Here is a 19457-nt window from a genome sequence, read left to right as displayed (position 1 = left end):
CAATATATGCGGATTAACAGAAAGCTTTACGGAAACGCGGTAAAAGAATGCGCGCGGGTAATTTTAATTGAATGTTGCCCCGCGAAAGAGGTGCAATCGAAAATCGATGCAACGCGCATCGTAAATACGTTGTACTCTGCCAATGGTTTTACACGCGAAACGTTACGTATAAATTTTACGTCTCTCCCTCCTCACCTTCTTATAGCAGAAAGTAAAAATAATATGGCACATCAATATGGATTAACAGCATAATCATAATAATATGACCAATTTACAGAAATATCAAAAGCACATAACGTATGTGTATTTTCGATTAAACGTCGCGTCGCGAAAATACAATCGGAAATCGATAAAACGCGGCGCGGCGGCGGAGTAAACGTATATACTTGGCCAATCGCTTTATGCGCGAAACCGTGAATGTTACGTTAACTCGGTATGGAAATACATCTCGTATTTCTTCATGCCGCCTTTCCAAGAGGTTTCTCTAGAAAATTTGCCAGATGCGGCTCAGGGATGGTTTCGCTCGCTCGCGGTCTCCTTGGGCATCCCACGGGGGAGAGGGGTTTGTATCAAAGGATCTTTCCTTATATTACGACCTAAGAGGCTTCCTTCAATAGATTATGGCAACGTTGCGCTGTTGCAACTTGCTATAAGGAGCTTATAGCTCCTTGCTATCAGAGACATTGCCGAGGAAAGCGATCATGCCTTTTGCCTTGACGGACACTATCAGGTATCGATGCTGTCAATGCGAATATATATAGCCGGGTGCTTGATGCGGTGAGACCGCCGCTTTAGACCTGGACATGCAATTAATCGCGAGTTAATCAAATTAGCGGCTATTGTCCTTGGGAACAGTTGGGACCGCGATCGAAGTGTCAACCGCAAAGGGGATGACTCTAGATAGTTTCTGTGAAACAATTTGAACTTCTATCGCATTCCATCGTACACTGTTTTCCCTCCCGTGAGCCATTTCTAAGCTCAATATTTTCAAGTTTATTTTCTCGCGAATAGAAACGGTCTATTTATAATGCAAAAAGGTGATCTTTGCTCTGAGAGTTTTCTGCTTTTAAAGATTTTAAAAATATCGCGCGTATTTTCGAATGGCTCGAAAGTTTCTCAATTATTTGTGTTAAGATATTATAACCGAAAATTTGCTCCAACTTATCTCATTATTCCCTAGGAATTTTAATAATTTCCAAATCTGACAATTCAAAACTTAAATCAATCGAACGATGACGAATTATGATTCGCGGCTCGCTGTTTAATTCTCCATCCCGTCATTGTTTGATCTTACCAGCGTTTTTGAAACAGATTTATCCGTGCCGCGCCGACGCGACGTGCGGCAGTAACAAGGAAATATCGTTCCACGAATCGATCCGCGGCGTGAAAAGGTCACCGAGAAGGGGTCGTCGCTTGTCGAACGTGGCGGATGCCGTGTCGATTATACCGAGCAATGTGGCCGCATGAATATGCGCTCCAAACGAGAAACACTGGGATTTCACGATGCCTACAGAATTCGGCGATGTGCAACGAGTCGCGTACTTGATCAAACTTGAATACGCAGACCGATATATTCAAATAGAAAGAGTAATTCTGCAACATTATTATTACCCTCTGCAATATGATATATTTATATTCGACGTATCAATGATGAAAATCAACGTCCACCTCGGTGTATTTTCCGAGTATTCCATGGATATTTATAATAGACTAGAAAATTAACGCAATCGCTATATTTATATAATTAAGAAAGTTAATACTTTCAAACCTAATTATAATATTGAACGACGCGATACTTGGATGAAGATATTAAAATTTCACAAACATTTGACGTACACGTGATATATCTACATATATATGGGAATGTAAATATGGATGTCTCAACCTTATAACTTTTTAATGTCAAATTTCTGATTCGGAGACGAAACTCCTGATACCAAAACGTCATAACTTTCAAATAGGAAGCGTTCAACTACGGTGAATCTGCACGACGAAAGTTCGTACGCCCAGATTTGGTGCGCCGCACATATTGCTGGTGTATGGTACCTACGCCGTGCAATGCTTTAGGAGGAAGTGGAGGAAGCCCTCATCTGACGACCTGCCTCCTGATATCGACATACTTCTGCATACAATAATTTTGAAGTCTTTCCGGCGTGTACCATTTATACAGTAATTATTAATATATCATAAAAATGTCGGAATATATATTATCTTAATTCAATACCCTAATTTCATTATTACCCTTAATAAACGTATCAATGTATGATTGACATATTTCTTACTCTTTTACTGTAAACCTTTCGATCGATGAATTATCTCTTATCTCTATAAACGTTTAGACATATCGACATATTACTTAAAGCAGTTTGTATTGGTTTACTTAATATTTTTCAATTAAAGGTTATTTGTTATGCCGAGGCGTTAGTATTAGTTTTTTATATTTAAATTATTTCAGGAGTATGTGTATTGAAGAATACGATACATCTGATATTGTTTATGTATAAAATAATAATTATCAAACATTTTATTTCTATTCAATAACATATTTATGAAGAATAGAATTATTAATTAATACTACAGTAGAAACAACACTAAAACAATAACCCATTTTGTTAAAATTAAATATAACCTGTTTTATTAAAATTATAATTGCTACAACCTATAGCTTATGGCATATAATTATCACAATATTATTTTATAATTATTTTATGTTTTATTACTTGTTATAGAAATTATATTACTATAAAAGCATTTTAACTCGAAAATGCGATAATTTGATTCTTCGAAAATAATGTTTTGTGCTTGCTTCTGTTCTATATTACTCTCTTTGACATCATTTCTGTTAAATTTTTATGTATTTACAATTTTTTTATTTTAATGATATTCAGAGATATAAAATGTTGAAAAGGAGAAAATTTAATTCAATATACAGTAAACTCTTGCTAATCCGACCCTTCGATAATACGGCCCGTCCAGTAATCCGACACTGTCGCGGGCTTCCGCGGCGCTCTAGGCGAGGCTCGCGTATTTTGTTTATTTACATATTAATGACCGTTAAACTATCGTTGATGCATTATTAACGTTTCCGCGAAGATGCACATTGCCGCTTTTCTCAGTTTTCTTTTGTTTATTGTAAATTCCAAAGTTTTAAAAAATGTCTAATAAAAGAAAACATAAAACTTTTAGATTAAAAGAGAAGGAGTTTAAAGAAAAAATAGTTGCAAAAAGGCAAACATCTATTAAAGACTATTTTTCTAAACAATAAATTGTTTTGTACCGAACACCAAATAGTATTGTGCAATACATAATTATATGTATTTTTCAAATTTAATACATGTAATAAGTTTAATTTATACTATGACAATTTCACATAAATATTATTTAATTTATCTCCTAATATGTATTTCGTGTATTCCAGTAATCCGGCCTTACCTGGTTTTTAATAGTGTCCGGATTAGCGAGAGTTTACTGTACTTTTTTTAATTATGACATTGTAACGTTCAACTGGAGTAACAGCTCTTTTTTTTTAACTCATCACTTAAATAATTAAATCATTATAGAACGTCTATCTCTCTCAATAAAATATAGATAATTATTCTTTTTTTAAAAGACACATTATTTTACAAATTTTTATCTCTATCCGCAATTCTTTAACATTTGATTGACAGTCGCGAGCAATGTTACAATCTTCTAAATTGTTAAGATTACTTTCATGTTCTGATATCGCATGCCATGTGCGATTTCTTCGCACATGAATGGCGTCTATCCCGGAGTGAAGGGTGGACGGATCGCGATCCATGTACGTCGTCGTATCATGGTGCAACAATGCGGTATATAACTCCCATTCCGCCCATATCAACGTAGCATCATAGCCGTATCTCGCGTTATGCGCGAATTGTTGCGATCTTAAAGTTCGAGTTTAAACTTAATTTTCTTTTCCGTCTCTCTCCTCTCCGCTTCTCTTCTCATTCGCCTCGGCGGAATGTTGTGGCTCTTTCCCGAAATAGGTTGTATCGTATACATATAGGGTAGGGTAGGACGAGAACGCGGGTACATACGGCAAAGCCTTAGTACCGGAGACCATTTTCTCGCTGGCCCGTCTATACGTCTAAGCTCCCTGTGATACTGTAGCGCATATGACAATTTAAGCATCTGGGTCAGATAGGCACACACGCGGGTTCCCTCCTCTCTTCGGGTATGATCATTCCATCACGGTGCAAATATTGAATTTGCATGGTCCTCTCGTTTCTGCAATGCAGATGTATCCCCTCCGAAAGTGTGTGCGCGCGTGTGTGTGTCGCCGGTCGCCGCTCGTACGTATACGCGTCATGTACGACGACGTGGCGACACCGTTTATTGCTCTTTGCAATGGGTTCGTACAACCTATTGTATCAACTCCCTGTCTAATGAAATCTGATTCGCGAAAACGAATTTCCTCTCGCAGCGTAGAAAATATTACCCACGGAGCAATTCGAAGAGCCGTATTCCCCGACTTGCAGATAGCGTTATTGATATCGATATTCCGATGCTATCTACTGCTAAGTACCAATGTTATAAATCTGGATTTATGAAATCTGATACGGGGGTTGGCTTAACATACACCTCCGGTATGATTATAGACAGCCGTCGTTAAAATGAGTTACTTCTATAATTGTAAAATTTTACGGAAATAAATACTTTTATCCTATGATAAACCGTTAAACGTTTTCGAATTGAATGCGGATGATGTTGAATAAAATATAATACGCTAGTGAGAGTCGCGCACAGAGATAAAACGTGCAAAGAACCAGACGCATAACGCGCGCTATGTTCTTGACATACATATCCCAGTCTTTGAAAATATATTTTCATATTACGACAAAAATATGAGACTTTCAAGGATTGTCGACGTGAAAGTACATCCCTGTGACACGCATACGCATTTGCGCTTTCCTTTGAATAGGAATTTTTATATCATAACGAGAATTGCCCCCCGCGCACCTGAAACGCCGTCTGAGTTGAAATTGTGGCATTGCTCTCGTCAGTACACAGATATTTGCTTTCGCAAGCATCCGGCATTACGGCGATTGTGCGATGCGTAGCTGCATTACGTCGGCAAAATCGACGGTGGAATGCGAAAACGACATATTCGATATTCGACCACGTGGCGAGATATGATGTAAGAATTTCTGCATATGAAGTCCTCGCGGCGGACGAGGACGCGCAATAAAACGATTCCACATATGCGCGAATAGTTGAACGTCGCTACAAACATTACGATCTAAATATTCGGACAAAATATTCCCAAAATTCGAGTAAGTTGAAATCAGACAAAAGAATATCGTCGAATAACTCAGATATATTGACATCGCGCGCGCGTATATCGTTAGAGGAAAAAAAAAAAGATAAACATATATGGACAATTGCGATCTTATCTTAACATTCATAACAGGATCGACAAAAAAATTGCCATTACAAATTGATCATACGTCCATTAATCGTCGCGTTAGAGAAATAGATCGTTTCGCGATGCAATAAAAACTGATCGAATTGGATCAACGGTATCGAACATTTTTCGAGGCGATAACAGCAAGATTTTCTCATAAAATAAACAGAAATCGATGTGCCACTTCGCGTCGGTCCCATCAGTCAATTAATCCCAAAAGGAAACGTATCCGTTTCGACTTCGCATGCTCTGTTTTAACCGATGAGAAGAGTTCCGTTGTTGCATCTTGCGAATTTTCGCTCGTGGGGGAGGGAATGTATCGTTGCTTGCCGCACATCAGGAATGCACACATCACGTGCAGTATATACAGCATTATACACTTGTATATGCAACGGTGCACATAGGCAATGTTGATTGTTGCGTGAGTATACAATGCGGCGCGTTACAACAGTTGGTTGTGTCCTGGAAAGGGGAACGTTTGACAGTCTTCGACATCCCGTGAATACTGATACGAACAAACGGGTCCACCAAATAGATTTCGCGATAATAATCCGATTTTCTCGAAGAATGCACACTGCGGGGGGGAGCGGGGACAAACGCGACGGTTTACCTTTAAAGCCGGATTGTTTGCTAACGTTACAGGAAGGCTACAAGAGAGTGCAGTTTGGATAAAAACGTCCTGGAACCGACCGTCAACCTGCAGCTAAATGCTGCGGATAATCCTAAAATTCCCAAGACGAAGTAATTTCTGTGAAATCGCACCTTTACGAACTTGATATTGTGCCGGGCTATAATAAATCGAGTCACGATAACCGTAAATGGGCGAAATTCGCGTCTCTAACTTGAACTTCATTACGCAAGACTAATGCGCTCTCGTAACTTCCACGTCACTTTCGTCGCGCCCTGTTTTTACGTGACAAATATTCGTTCCATTCCGCGATGGCGATGGGTCGATTTCGTCGTGTGACTTCAGATGTGTTGGCACAGCCGTTGCACGGAGTTAAGGAACTACTAATGGCTTCGTTAATACCGGCCGCCGAATTGATGATGGAATAAGGCTTAAATTCGAACCTGCATCGAGGGGGGCTCCCTGCGGTATAATCTCGACCTTCTCTCCGTGGATCGAAGGTTAAGCCTCTCCTCCACTCCATCCCTAGAGCCAATCAAAAATTAGGTTGCATCTATCCATATGACCTGCGCGCTGCACAAGCGCGAAGGTTGCACTATCCGCGTTAAAATATACAAATCGTCCCAACAGAATTGCAGCACAGAGTTCGAAAATTACCCGACCTTTCTCACCTTCCTCGACGTAATATATATCTCTTTCTTTTTTACCTTCACTTTAACGAACTACAATTAATATTAAGTTAGAAGTGAAATAATGATCGATCTAACTTATTTGTCAAGTTTTATTAAATTGCCCATCCTACTTGAAAAACATTTTAATAAAAACTTAGAAAATTCCAAATTTATTTTGCGCACGATAAAACATTTCAAATATAAAAATCCGCGATATTTATAATTAGATAATTATCAACCAAATTTTTGACAGAAAAACAACTGCCATGTGCACCATAAAATTTATATTTAAAGTAAAAATACGCCACTATGTTAGGTCACATTCCATACATAAAGCATACATAATAAAGTAGTCGCAAATCCGATTCTATCCTACAAATCCATCGCATGATGTTCAAAAGATAAGAACTATAAAACAGGAATCCTATAAGATAAAATGGCTATTCAATAATGGCCATCTCAATGTTGTGTACATCAAATTGTCAGCTTTCTAAATTTAAATTCTGTATGAGGCAAAGTTATCCAGGGTGAATCACTAAATGTGTTACAAGCTGATAAATAAAATTCTAAAACTAGAAAGAAAAGCTTGACATAATTACATTAAAAAACGCATTGAGAAACTATAAATATTTTAGGTTTTTCGATGTCAAGTTAACGTGCAGAAACGTGATCATCCGAGTATTTGATGATATAGAAAAAAGAAGTTTTCTTTGTTATAAGCTTTATTACAAACCGAATTCTTTGAAACAAAAAGAGAGATGCGACCTCTTGAGATATAGCGCGGATAAACGGAGCGGATGCGGAAAATTGATTCCTGCATTTTTGATTCTACGGCACCCTCATCACTCTTATCCGGTGCAGTGTCAGCTGCAGCGGCGCGGGCGTGACGAAATATTTTCCGACTTTGTCGGGGAGTATCGAAAATCGCGATAACCATTGAATACATGCCATATATATACGTGCGTACACGATCGTAGGGTTATATTTAGATAGTCGTGCGACCGGCGAACAAGCGCGCACACAACACGCACGGACACAAACGTACGGCGTACGTACATGTATCGCAGCGTATGCCACATTGCCACATCGTGTGTTTGCATATGTGTACACATCGCGTTGCGTCGCGTCGCGTCGCGTCGCGTCGACCGCGTGTATCCGTGTGCATGTATCAACGTTCCCAGAAACACGTTACACTGACCCAAGGGACTCGTATCTTTGATACTGGGTCATCCCATGACAAATTGATCGGTGACGTTGCGCCGTTGAGCTTCGGCGTGAGTCTTCCACGCTCGAACGAGGAAGATCCTTCCGAGGGACATGTATACGGTGAGGTGGATTATACCACCGCTAGGTGTGAGATCTACTAGAGATCCACGTCTGGGCTGTGCTGGGTAAATTTTGAGAGATGTAGCGCACTGATAGCGTTATATGAAACACGATAAGCCTATGGGGGAATAATATTGGCGATAAATATTTGGTATTTACCACGAATAGCAAACAGTGTTTAAAACTTGCACTGATTTTCTTTTCGAAAAAATAAACGTAAATTCAATTTACGTTTAAGCCGCAATTGTAAAAAGATTGAAGATTCTTCTAGGTTTCTGTTTTATATATCTATTGATTATCGAATTATGCTCCTCTTGGCGAATGAATTTGACAAGTATAATTCTGGATTAGAATCATACCTCAGAAATCACAGGCTAAATATATATTATATATTTATATAAACATTTATATAAACGTCAATAACAAATTGGTAATAAATGAATAGCATATCGCTATTGAGATTATCTGTATAGTTTATCTGTTAGCGTATATTCTTTATAAGTGCCTGTGTTACTGTAACGTTTTATTTTTATGCAAAACTTTTGAAACGTGCAGCCTTCACGTAAATACGAGGATTGGAGAAAAATTGAATATCGCAAAACAGGGTATCGAATAATGTGCAACGTAGCAACGTGAAAATTGATTTCGAAGGTCAAATCGGGGTAGCGATCGATTCGACGCGACGCGGCGTGCCGACCGAAATGTATTTACAGAGGAACAAATAGAAAGAGAGAGAGAGAGAGAGAGAGAGAGAGAAGCGTGTTCTCGAGCGCTAAAATTTCTAGCCGACGAACGCAACGCGACATCCAACAGGCAAACCGATTCGACGCGACGCTCCGTCTCGATTAGTGACTTTATTTAAATTTAAACGCCCGTTTGCCTACACGCTAGTGATTATCGCAACATTCGCTAGTAATTGCCGGAACGACATGACGATTGATTGTTTTACACTGCTATCAGCGTGCTCTATTTTATCGGGGCCGGCGGCATAATCTACGAATACGCCTACGCGCCCGTTCGGGGCGATTCGAAATTTCCGATACTCTCGCGAATGATAAAAAGCCAATGGGCGTGATACAAGCCGTTGGACGTAACGCGCGCGTGCGATATTTTCATGATATACGTTTACATGTAAAATCACTGGTAGTAAAATCGCCTGGGACGTATCCCATCCAATTCCGACATGACCCAATTCTGTTTCGTAAGCTGGTGGCGTGCCTTGTCATAGACGTCACGGAATATGATAAATGTTTTTCCAAGTAAATGAGTAAATTGCATTCGATACAAAATTTATTTTTACCCCCTTGCAAATTATTATGTGGAGAATAAACGGAAATCTATCCGAGCGATGTCAAGATAACCTGACGATGCACGATGAAAATGTCGATCTCGTCGTTGAGCGGGTCGATTATGCGGTATCGTTCGAGTATCTTTAAATGTGTGACGTTTCAAAGGCAAATAATCTCGCGCGATATCGTTCGCGTTCGTCGTCAAAGACGTATAAGAATGGCTTAACGGAGGTCAAAAGAAGCGCGCTTTGTGGGAGCCAAATGAGAGAAATTGTACGAAGCCTTGTAACGCGCCGCACGATTACCGCACGTCGTCGTCGAAGGGGACGCGAGGACGCCCCAAATACGAGGCACAAGCGCAATTATTATTACGCTCGTTACTCGCATATTCCATTCAAAGCATTCGGGCGGACATGCGGCGGCAGCGGCTGCCGCGGGGGTTATTATCCTATTGAGCTCATAAGAAGCAACCCGCGTGCGATATCGTATGAGCCGTCGTCTTACGACATCCTCTATCTGCTAACCAACGGAACACGATGTAACAAGAAACGCTTAGCTCGTAGAGAGAACCCCGGTAACTTCGCTCCTCTCCGAGGAACACCGCGCGAGAGGAAGAGAGATCCGCTCTTTCGAGAGAGAGAGAGAGAGAGAGAGAGAGAGAGAGAGAGAGAAAGGAAGAGAGAGGGGGGGACGCAACTTCAGTATAACGAACGGCTTCGACGATAACAGAGGGCGACGCCGAGGCGCCACGTCTGTGCGAAGACCGCACGAGTCCCGACAAGACATACGAGAACGATACATCGTTCTCAAGAATCTCTCCTCGAGCGATTTTCAGTTCTATCGATCATTTCACCGACGACGAATAAGAACGGCGCACCAGAGGAAACGTAGATAGATGACGGAGGAGCGGCTCGTACACAGACGCGAGATACGGAGCGAGGAGAGTAGAAGCTGAATGCCATCTTGTTCCCGTTATTAAATGACGAACGATAGCCGATACGAATATAAATGACACGACAAAAATTAATTAGCGATTAGGTCGATGAGACGTTTGAGAGATCCGGTTGAGCGAGTGGTGCACTTTCCGTTTGTTTTGCAAAGTGATAATATAACGGTTAATAGTTATGTTAATGAGCGCGCAGTTCTGAACGCTCAAAGTCAACATGTTGAATGTTGAATCTGTTAGAAGCACTCGTCTCTGAAATTCCTCGATTCTTAATCTCCGCGTTAAAATTAATTTACGTAATAATTTTATTATTAGGTTTATCGGTGAAAGACTGAACGAAATCTATATATCGCATAAGCTTTGAATTAAGAAATACCGTTGAGTCTCAGACACCAGTGCTCAGATAAAAAGGCCAATTAGCATTCTTGATCTTTTTATGCTGTCGCCGAATGAGAGGCTTGGAACGAGAGGAATTTTGTTAGAAAGGGTCAAACGATCGATTCTTAGGAAACGTTCCTAATGGGAAGGAATGATAGTTGAACAGCTCGCCAGTTATAAGCCATCTCTGAATTATATTTAGTTCTGAATAAAGTCACTGCCGCTTTTTTTCATCCGATAGGATATCGCCCGTTTTAATACTCCGTAAAACGTTCCGCGCGATAATTGTTAAGACGTAGTATATTTTCACGGCAAAACTATATTACCGTCGTAAAAAAGCTTCCCTCATAATGGCAATTCCATATGTGCTCTTAGCTACATACGCATACGTATACGTGTATGAATAGACCCTTGCTTCCAATACTAAATTGCTGGCACCCGGCAATACTTTTATCGCCTCTTTTACGACACCGGTGCCGCCTTGCCCTCTAACTCCGTTTTTGAATCCGAAGGGACTATAAAAATAAATTAGATAAGAAAGCAAATGAGTAAAGAACGACAACCCACATACTCATTAAATGACATGAAAACGAAAGAAAGCACGCTAGAAATTAACGAAAAAAAAGTGACAGTTTTTCATGCTGTCTCAATTAGAAGATCAAATATTCCAAGATCGAACATTTTACATATATGTATAAGTAGTAAAGAACGACATTTTTATTGATTTTTTTCTTAATATAAATTATGTTCAGTCAAATTTTATACAAAAAATATGTTTGAATTTTATATCAGTTATATATCACGTCGTATTATACTTCCATTTTACGATATGGAATTAAAAAATATCAATAAATAGTAATTAGTGCGTTGTATTATATAATTATCCAATTTTTACAAGTATACACGCGATTGATCTAATAAATCTTTTTTATCTATTGCGCAGGAACGAGAGCAGGAGAGTCGGGCGAAGAAGGGTACCGTTAATAATTTGCCTCTCGTTGCTGATGACAATGGAGGCGAAGACAGTGGTAGCTACGAACGTGACAAACGCGTCGTCCGTGCTAGCGTCGACGCTGAAGCCGTTTACAACGACGGAAGTAGTTTATCAGCGATTCGCCATCGAGCCGATGGATCAAACCGCGGTGATTGGCAGCCGGGTGACGCTTCCATGCCGAGTTCTCGATCAGAAGGGGCCCATTCAATGGACCAAGGACGACTTTGGCCTGGGAGCGGTCAGGAATCTCACCGGATACGAGCGATACGCCATGATCGGTAGCGACGAAGAAGGCAAGTATATGAGTGGATAAGATAATTCCGGAAATTTTATTTTCACGCTGAAATGGATTCCTTCACCAACCGTGTAACATGCTCGCAGATACTGCAATTATGCAAAATACAGTGCGATTTGCGATTACATTAATATGAAGCTTCCTGTCTCAGGCTCTTTAGAAAGGTTGTTTTAACTTTCGTTACTGGAAAAAGATTGGGAAAATCCGTTCATTGGATAGCTAATTTGAACAATTTTTTAGCATTGAAATTCGTGAAATAACGTTTCAAACGCTAATTGCGGATCATATTAATGTTCTTCGATATATATGCTCTCTCGAGCGCGCTTAAATTCCCTACTGATAAAACTACTTTTTATTGGCGAAGAATTATTTAAAAATCTATACAGTATATAAACATACTCTATAATACGTCGCTAGCATGTTTACTCGTTCAAATTCAATTTCCGGCCGCAAAGTATTGATTTTCTGCCGTGTCGAAAAAGTGTACGCACATTCGTCCGGTTGGCCCATAGGACTCTCGCGCGTCATGAAAAAATATTTCCCGTCGCTTAGAGATCTATATATTTGCGGACGTAGCGACACTCGCGCATAATGCATGAAGAGAGACAAAACTTGAGTGTTAGTAAATTCTCAAAGGCAATATTCACAGTAAATAATGAGGTACATATATATCTGAGATGGGAATCGTAGCACGACAAAAAGGTTAGCAGTGTATAATGTTTTTACATTTGTATATTTTTACATGTGACTGCATTTCCGAGAAATTCTGTTCTAAATATTAGAATCTTTTTTTTAGAGTTGGATAATCTCTTCGTGTATCATATAAAAATTTTTTCAAGCATCATTGGTTATTAAATTTTTATTTAGTGTTAGTTTAAAATAATTTAAGATACTGTAAAAGTTATATATACATATAAAAAAAAATATATATATACATAAAAGAAAAACGTAAAATAAGCTTTATTTTTTTAAAGAAAAAGTATATATTTTCATTTATATTTTGACAACCGCTGCCGACATGGCTTAAAAAAAAAAATTTATTTCGCACTTTCAAGCTTCTTTTTGTGCGAGGAATGACCTCCTTTTCAGTTGTACCATCATTTCCGCTTCACTATAGCACTTCCGAAAGAGGTTCTCTTTTGTTAGCACGCTTTAAAACAAAGATGGACCTCGCGCTACTCTTGTGTCGACTACGTCGCATAAAGCCGATGCAGTTCGCATTAAAAGCTACTGCGAAGTTAAATTAGTTTCCTAACGAGTTACTAAAAAATGCCGCCCAACACTCGTAACACTTGCTGGTATAGGAACATTTTACACACATGTAAACGTTTCCATATACAAAATAGTCGCTCGACTGGGACGCAACCTGGCGCACGAGACGACATTCTTTATTGCAGAATTTTTAATATGTAACGGCATATATATGTATACTCGTAGGTGAATTAATTCAAAATGTGTAATAGCAAAAGCAACGAGGGCATAGAGAATTTCGTCCAATCAGTAAATTGTGTCGGCAAATGAAAGGGTGATGTTCAAATAAAGACCTTCACGGTTCACGTCTCCGGACTCAGTAGCGAGAACGCTGATGATGTTAGCGTTGCTCGCGAATAAACTCGAGAGACACAAACGCAAATAACAAAGCACACGCGAATGAAATATTCTTACCGCGGACAGCAAATCACGGTAATAATAATGACAGAGATGGACCGCGGTGAAAAAATTAATGGCACAATTGTACTGCGGTCAATTTTTCCCAACATGACAGATAGAAGTAATTTATACAGTTTAATAACAGCGCAAAATTTTCGTTCAAATCTATATAAGACGGAAAAAAACTTTAATTTTAAAATTTATTTCGAGCAAACGAGATGTAAAGTCTATAGTTGCGAATAAACGGAGATATCGTTGTCGTATTTGATCTCGAAGTGACAAGGCAAGCAGATGAGCGAGTGTACAAGTGAATAAAAGAAAAACGGTACAAGCGTAACACAGTAAAAATCGAACTGCGACGAGAACTCGTAAAGTTGTTCCAATTCTGCTAATATTATAACGGAATGATCTAACGCGTGATCGTAATCGCGCATGCCGCGATAAAAAAACGGAGCTTTTTCACGTAATGGCGCGCGAGGCGGAGCAGTGAACTGGTTTATTTCATCCGTTTGTATCTCTTTCAACATATAGATTGTCTTTCGACGCGTGCGTATCTTTCCGCGCTCTCGCTGCATTCGTCATTTAATTCCGCAAAAATCAGCGCGCCGAAAGCGAAACGATCCAACGTTTATTCAATCAAAATTTGTAACGTGTTTCGCGAAGCTGTCCTGCTCGTGCGCGTCGGCATATTGGAACGCGAACGGTATATGCGAACGCGGCGTTTATTTTTTTATTTCTATTCGTTTTTCGGTTACGGTATTTGCCGGGTGCAGGATTAGTCGCCGGGCTTGCCGAAGATAGAGTGATCCCACGATATTGTATCGTTCCATGCCGATATTCCATTTCGTGCATTCACAATATGTTAAAAAATATTACATTGTTCGGCAATATTCCTATAGCCCGAAAAAAAAAGATATCGCATTACGTTTATTTGGCTAATAAAATTGTCAGCGATAAGCTATTCTATTCGAATGTTTTTCGTTGTTATAAAAATAATGTTCACGTCAAATCTGTCGCTATCTTTTTTTAGATATCATTTTTTTCGCACGAGTTAGTTTCGAATACAATTGTTCACGTGTGAATACTTCAATACGATTTTTATATTTCTTCGCGCGATTATCCGAGATTAATTGAGCATAATTTTTCGAAAGGAATTATCTAGTTATGCAAAAAGTTTCCTTTGCAAGGATCTCTCGTGAAACTCGATGACGACGACGCGTCAGTCAAAAGTAGGATTAGGTACAGGTGGCACTATATCCTTAAGCTGACACACTGCCGCGCCGTGTGTGCCTCCCCGGTGCGTATATACGCGGACTTCCCCAACAATCACAGTGTGTTGGGACGATAACGCTCGCGCGCGTTTGAAATCCAGTTTAAGCCGAGAAACCATAATATACTTGTAACTATAATATGCCGTTGCACGATGCCTTGGTCCTCGTTCATTCTTCTCCATATAAGCGCGTCCCACCGTCTCTATAGCACGTACCGTGGTAGCAACACTTGATTTCCATAAAATTATTGTCGATTTAGTATGCCGGGCTCTATACAGTATATTTATATCACAATGTTGTTATATTTTGGACGCCGTCTTTTCTAACCCTAGGCTTCATAATGAAGAGCTGAAGCAATTAAAATAAAAGCAAAATAATTATCTCCTTTTTTTTTTCCTTTTTCGAAAAATGCTGCACCACGCTGCAAAAATGTAGATTAAGGTCGGTCTGAAAATTATCCGCCAGCAGAAAAAAAATTAATCGAAGGTGCAGGAAAAAAATTAGGTGTATGCATCCGAAAGTTAATTAGTGCAGAACATAGTGTGTGTTCGTTGCCGGTGGCGAGGTTATGATTAACTATCGGAAAACCCGTTTAATTAACGTTTCCATCATTTAATTCGAATGTAAAGGGGATCAAGAAAACTCGACATTTTCAAGCTTTATCTCGTATGACCACAATGCAAACCCATCGAGATCAATCTTACTAAATAATGTGTCAGCTTCTATATCATTCATTTAGCACGAGGCTATAAAATGCTTCTTTTTTTTCCCCCAAAAAAAAAATGATGTACTAAATCCAAATAATAAAAAAGTATCAAGTAACGAGAATTGAATTACTGCGATAAAGCTTTCGATTAGGAAGAAGCTCTAAATTCAGGAATAATTCAGAATGTATTTTCTGTACAAAATTTTTCTGTTCTTTATTTTACGCGATATTAATTTCAATTTATATGTGATTTAATTGCAATCCACAGAATTGTTTTAAGACCAACATGTCTCGAGTTGCGGAAGATAAGCAGAGATGCGCCTTGAAATATATCAATATCCGAGCAAACCGCCAACGGGAGCAGATGTCGCAAACGGAATCACAACATGTCGCGGTCGTTTTAATCGGCGAAGGCTCGCACATATCAATATACACACGATAGCGTAGCGATAGAGCGAAGTCTTTAATTCGACGTCGTGTATGCCGCGGGCGGAGAAGCGGCTAAGTTTAAATTAGTTCCGAAACATTCGGTGCACGCTCTGATGGTTAATGGTTCTACCATAGATCAATAAGATCAGTAGCGGCGGCGGCGGCGACGGCGGCGGTGGTGGCTGCAGCTGCAGCTGCGGCAGCGGCAGCGGCAGTGACGATGCGACGAGAGAAGTTGCAGAGCGCATCGCGTTGTATTGTGCTGCGCTGCGCTGCGCTACGCTGCGCCGCGCCGCGCCGCGCCGCGGTGCGTTGTCGCGTTTCGCCGCGGGGCACCCAGCTGCGAAACGCGCCGCAGCCGCTTGACCGGATACCCCCGCCGCGGTCGCTTCTGTTACATGCTCGATATACCTGTTTCTCGCGAGCTCACGGGCGCACGGAAAGGAAAAACGTACACGAGGTCATAATTTCCACCTTCGATAAGGCGCGCCTGCGTGGCAACGGACGCGCTCGACCTTGTTACGGGCGTTACGGCACCCGCCGCCGCGTGTAATACGATATGTCTTTAAGGGATCTGAGATACGTGCGATTAAGGGTTCGGGGTGTGCGATCGTTGGTATTAGAAATAGCTTATCGTTCGGACGAATTTATTACGATAACAGGTGACTGGGGGAGGATGCGTTGCCGGAACGGAGGCAATCGGCGGCGCTCCGCACTTACTCTGCGGATATTATCGATTTCATATCTTTCTACCCCGGGCGGATGTTATTCACGTAAGCATACGCTTAAATAGATTTTAATCGATGAAGCGATCATGCCTAAAGCAAAACTGACCTAGCTTTAACGAGGTAATAATATCGAAGATTTTGATCAAAAATATGGCGCGTTCTACTTTCTCTCTTTTTCGAGGCAATCGTCTGTCTGTTTAATGAGCGTGATTGTTTAGTAAAAATTTGCATATTTTAAACTGCCAACTTAATTATACTCTTAACAATTAGCTCGTTATCGTTATAGAAATAATGGTTACCGTTCGATACCGCTTTACCGCGATGAATGGCTTTCAAGGGAATCTTAAGAAAATGTTATAAAGCTGCTATTAATGTATAACGAAGAAACTTTGACCTTTAAAGTATTTTCGATCCGATGGTGACCATCACGTTACGCAAAGCAGTTCAGTATATCTTACGTACTACATTTGATTCGTAAATCTTAAGTATTCAGAAAAATGTTATTATCTCTTTATTTTTCTCTCCGTCCGCGGTAAAATCTTCCGAGAAATTAGCAGTCAGCGTGGGGTGACTTGCTCGACCAGATCCTGTCCGACTGTTGTCTATCCAATTAATCAGTCGATAAACAGAGTCGATAAAAATAGCGTCCTACTTGCAACTTGCTTTTAAATTATGAGAAGAGCAGTTTCATCATCGTATTTTATTATTAACGTTATAAATATATGTATTAAGTATTTGATAAATAATAGAAGTACGAATAAAATCTCAAGTTCCTATTTCGTATCCTTATGTATCTTCGTAATTCTTATATATGTATAATTTATTTTAATTGATTTGCACATGTATTTTATTGCACATTTAAAAAAAGACATCATTTTTTAAACAACTACATAAAATAGCGCACAATTTCTAACATCACTTGAAATCTATCGAAGATTTTAGCCGACTCGCGTAAATTTATCTTGGATCAGAGGGCGTTCCACTCTGATAATTAGCGCCGGATATCGCCGCCGCACAGGCCACCTGATATTAATTGACGCAATTATAAGCATACAACGTAATTCCGGCAATATTCGTTCTCCATACGTACGAGAGATCCGTACTTTTAAGATCGCTTGCAGAAGCAGCGGCAGCAGCAATGGCAGCAATATCGGGGGCGCCCAACCTGCTCGACCGGATCCGGAGCCGCTCCTGCCGCTGCAACTGCGGCCGATTAATCGACCTTACCGGTTCCCGCGGTATATTTTTCTCACTACCACCACGCTCGCACACAAGCCAGATATTATATTCTGCCGGATACACACTTCGGCCGACGTAATTTAAATCGCAAACCTCCGCCCATGCCTTCTATTTCTAGCGGGGATATCGCGAATTCTTATTCAGCAGATGTCGCGTCTAACGCCGAGATAATGAAAATGGACTCGATAAAAAAAGAGGGGAAAAAAGAACGTCATCTCTAATGAAATTATATACATAGACCAGACTTGAAAGATCAGCAAGTCGACCGCGCATAACTATTTTCCGTGTAAGTAAAGCGGTTTATCGACATTTCATTTAATCTTCCGTGAGAAATCGTAACTCGCGCGCCTGGTTTAGGGTCGCTCCCATAAACGTTAGTGAAAATTAACTGAGCTTTAATTCATTCTCCGCGAGTCGTTTCTCATCAGAGACAAAACTAGAAAGAGATAGTGAATTGATTAAATCTCGGTTAAGTCCACGTAATTTTTATGGAGTACGACCCTTAGATGTGCGAACCAGTTAAAACATAAATTTAACACAGGACACTTTGAACCTACTACATTTTTCTTTAGTTATAAATTTCTCGATAAAATTCTATTGCTAGAGAAAATTTGATTTGAGATGCAATTAATTAAGAGTTGCAGTTACTTGACATTTGATATGAAACATCCTGATTTAATGAAATTTTGATTCAATCGGAGAAAATGGAGCGTCGAGCCGTTTAATCTTGTGAGCCTCTTTATTATTATATTAAATTTCAATTCATTTCGAAAAATTTGAAATTCAAAATTTGAAATTACTTTATTGACACAATCATTTACGTCTGTTACTTATTTTTAAGATGATATATTCGTAAACCTTATTACACTTTAGTTCCGCTATTTACAGAACTTTATGTAGGTCATTGTATTAAGTATTTACAAACCTTCGAATTTATCGAACACATATGTATAACGGCAATATGCAAGTATATTCAAATGTACATGAAATTACACAATCGACTGAAATATTATTAGCATGTTCGATTTTCACGAAGTATTAATAAAGTATCGGATTCAATTCTAGTTTCTTGAACTTTTATTATTACTCGCAAGATATTTGCACTTCTTTTACAAATTAATCATTAAGAATTACATTTCTTTTATTTCTGATAAAATTAAAAGAATTAAATTTTTACTGAAACTAAAAACATTTAGTCGCTTCAAGAAGCACATATATATTATTAGACGCGTTAGTAATTAAGGATAAAAATTGTTCTTCATTATACTTGCGCATTAATCGTGTAAATCGTGCGTGTGTAAAATGCTAAAAATTCAACTAATCTCCTTTAGCTCCGAAATCCATCGTTCTGTGGTTTAATCATCAGGCTCGCCGTATATACGAAAGCGTGAATCAATTAAACCTCTCGCGTATACGTATAAAATTAATAGAAGCGACCCAATGTTAGAAAGATGAAATAATCGAATTCTCATAAATAACACA

The 19457-nt window shown here is 39.5% G+C and overlaps 1 protein-coding gene across 1 annotated transcript in view; it reads left to right on the top strand.

Moving 5' to 3' along the window:
* LOC139818414 (irregular chiasm C-roughest protein) overlaps positions 1-19457 on the top strand; it is a 130830-nt gene that overhangs the window by 66609 nt on the left and 44764 nt on the right. Inside the window, exon 2 of the mRNA XM_071787107.1 lies at positions 11607-11950. Coding sequence (XP_071643208.1) covers positions 11607-11950 — 344 coding nt within the window. The remainder of the gene's footprint in view (positions 1-11606; positions 11951-19457) is intronic.

Source organism: Temnothorax longispinosus, chromosome 8, assembly GCF_030848805.1.
Source record: "Temnothorax longispinosus isolate EJ_2023e chromosome 8, Tlon_JGU_v1, whole genome shotgun sequence".
Classification (NCBI taxonomy): Eukaryota; Metazoa; Arthropoda; class Insecta; order Hymenoptera; family Formicidae; genus Temnothorax; species Temnothorax longispinosus.
This window is presented reverse-complemented; position numbering and strand designations above follow the sequence as displayed.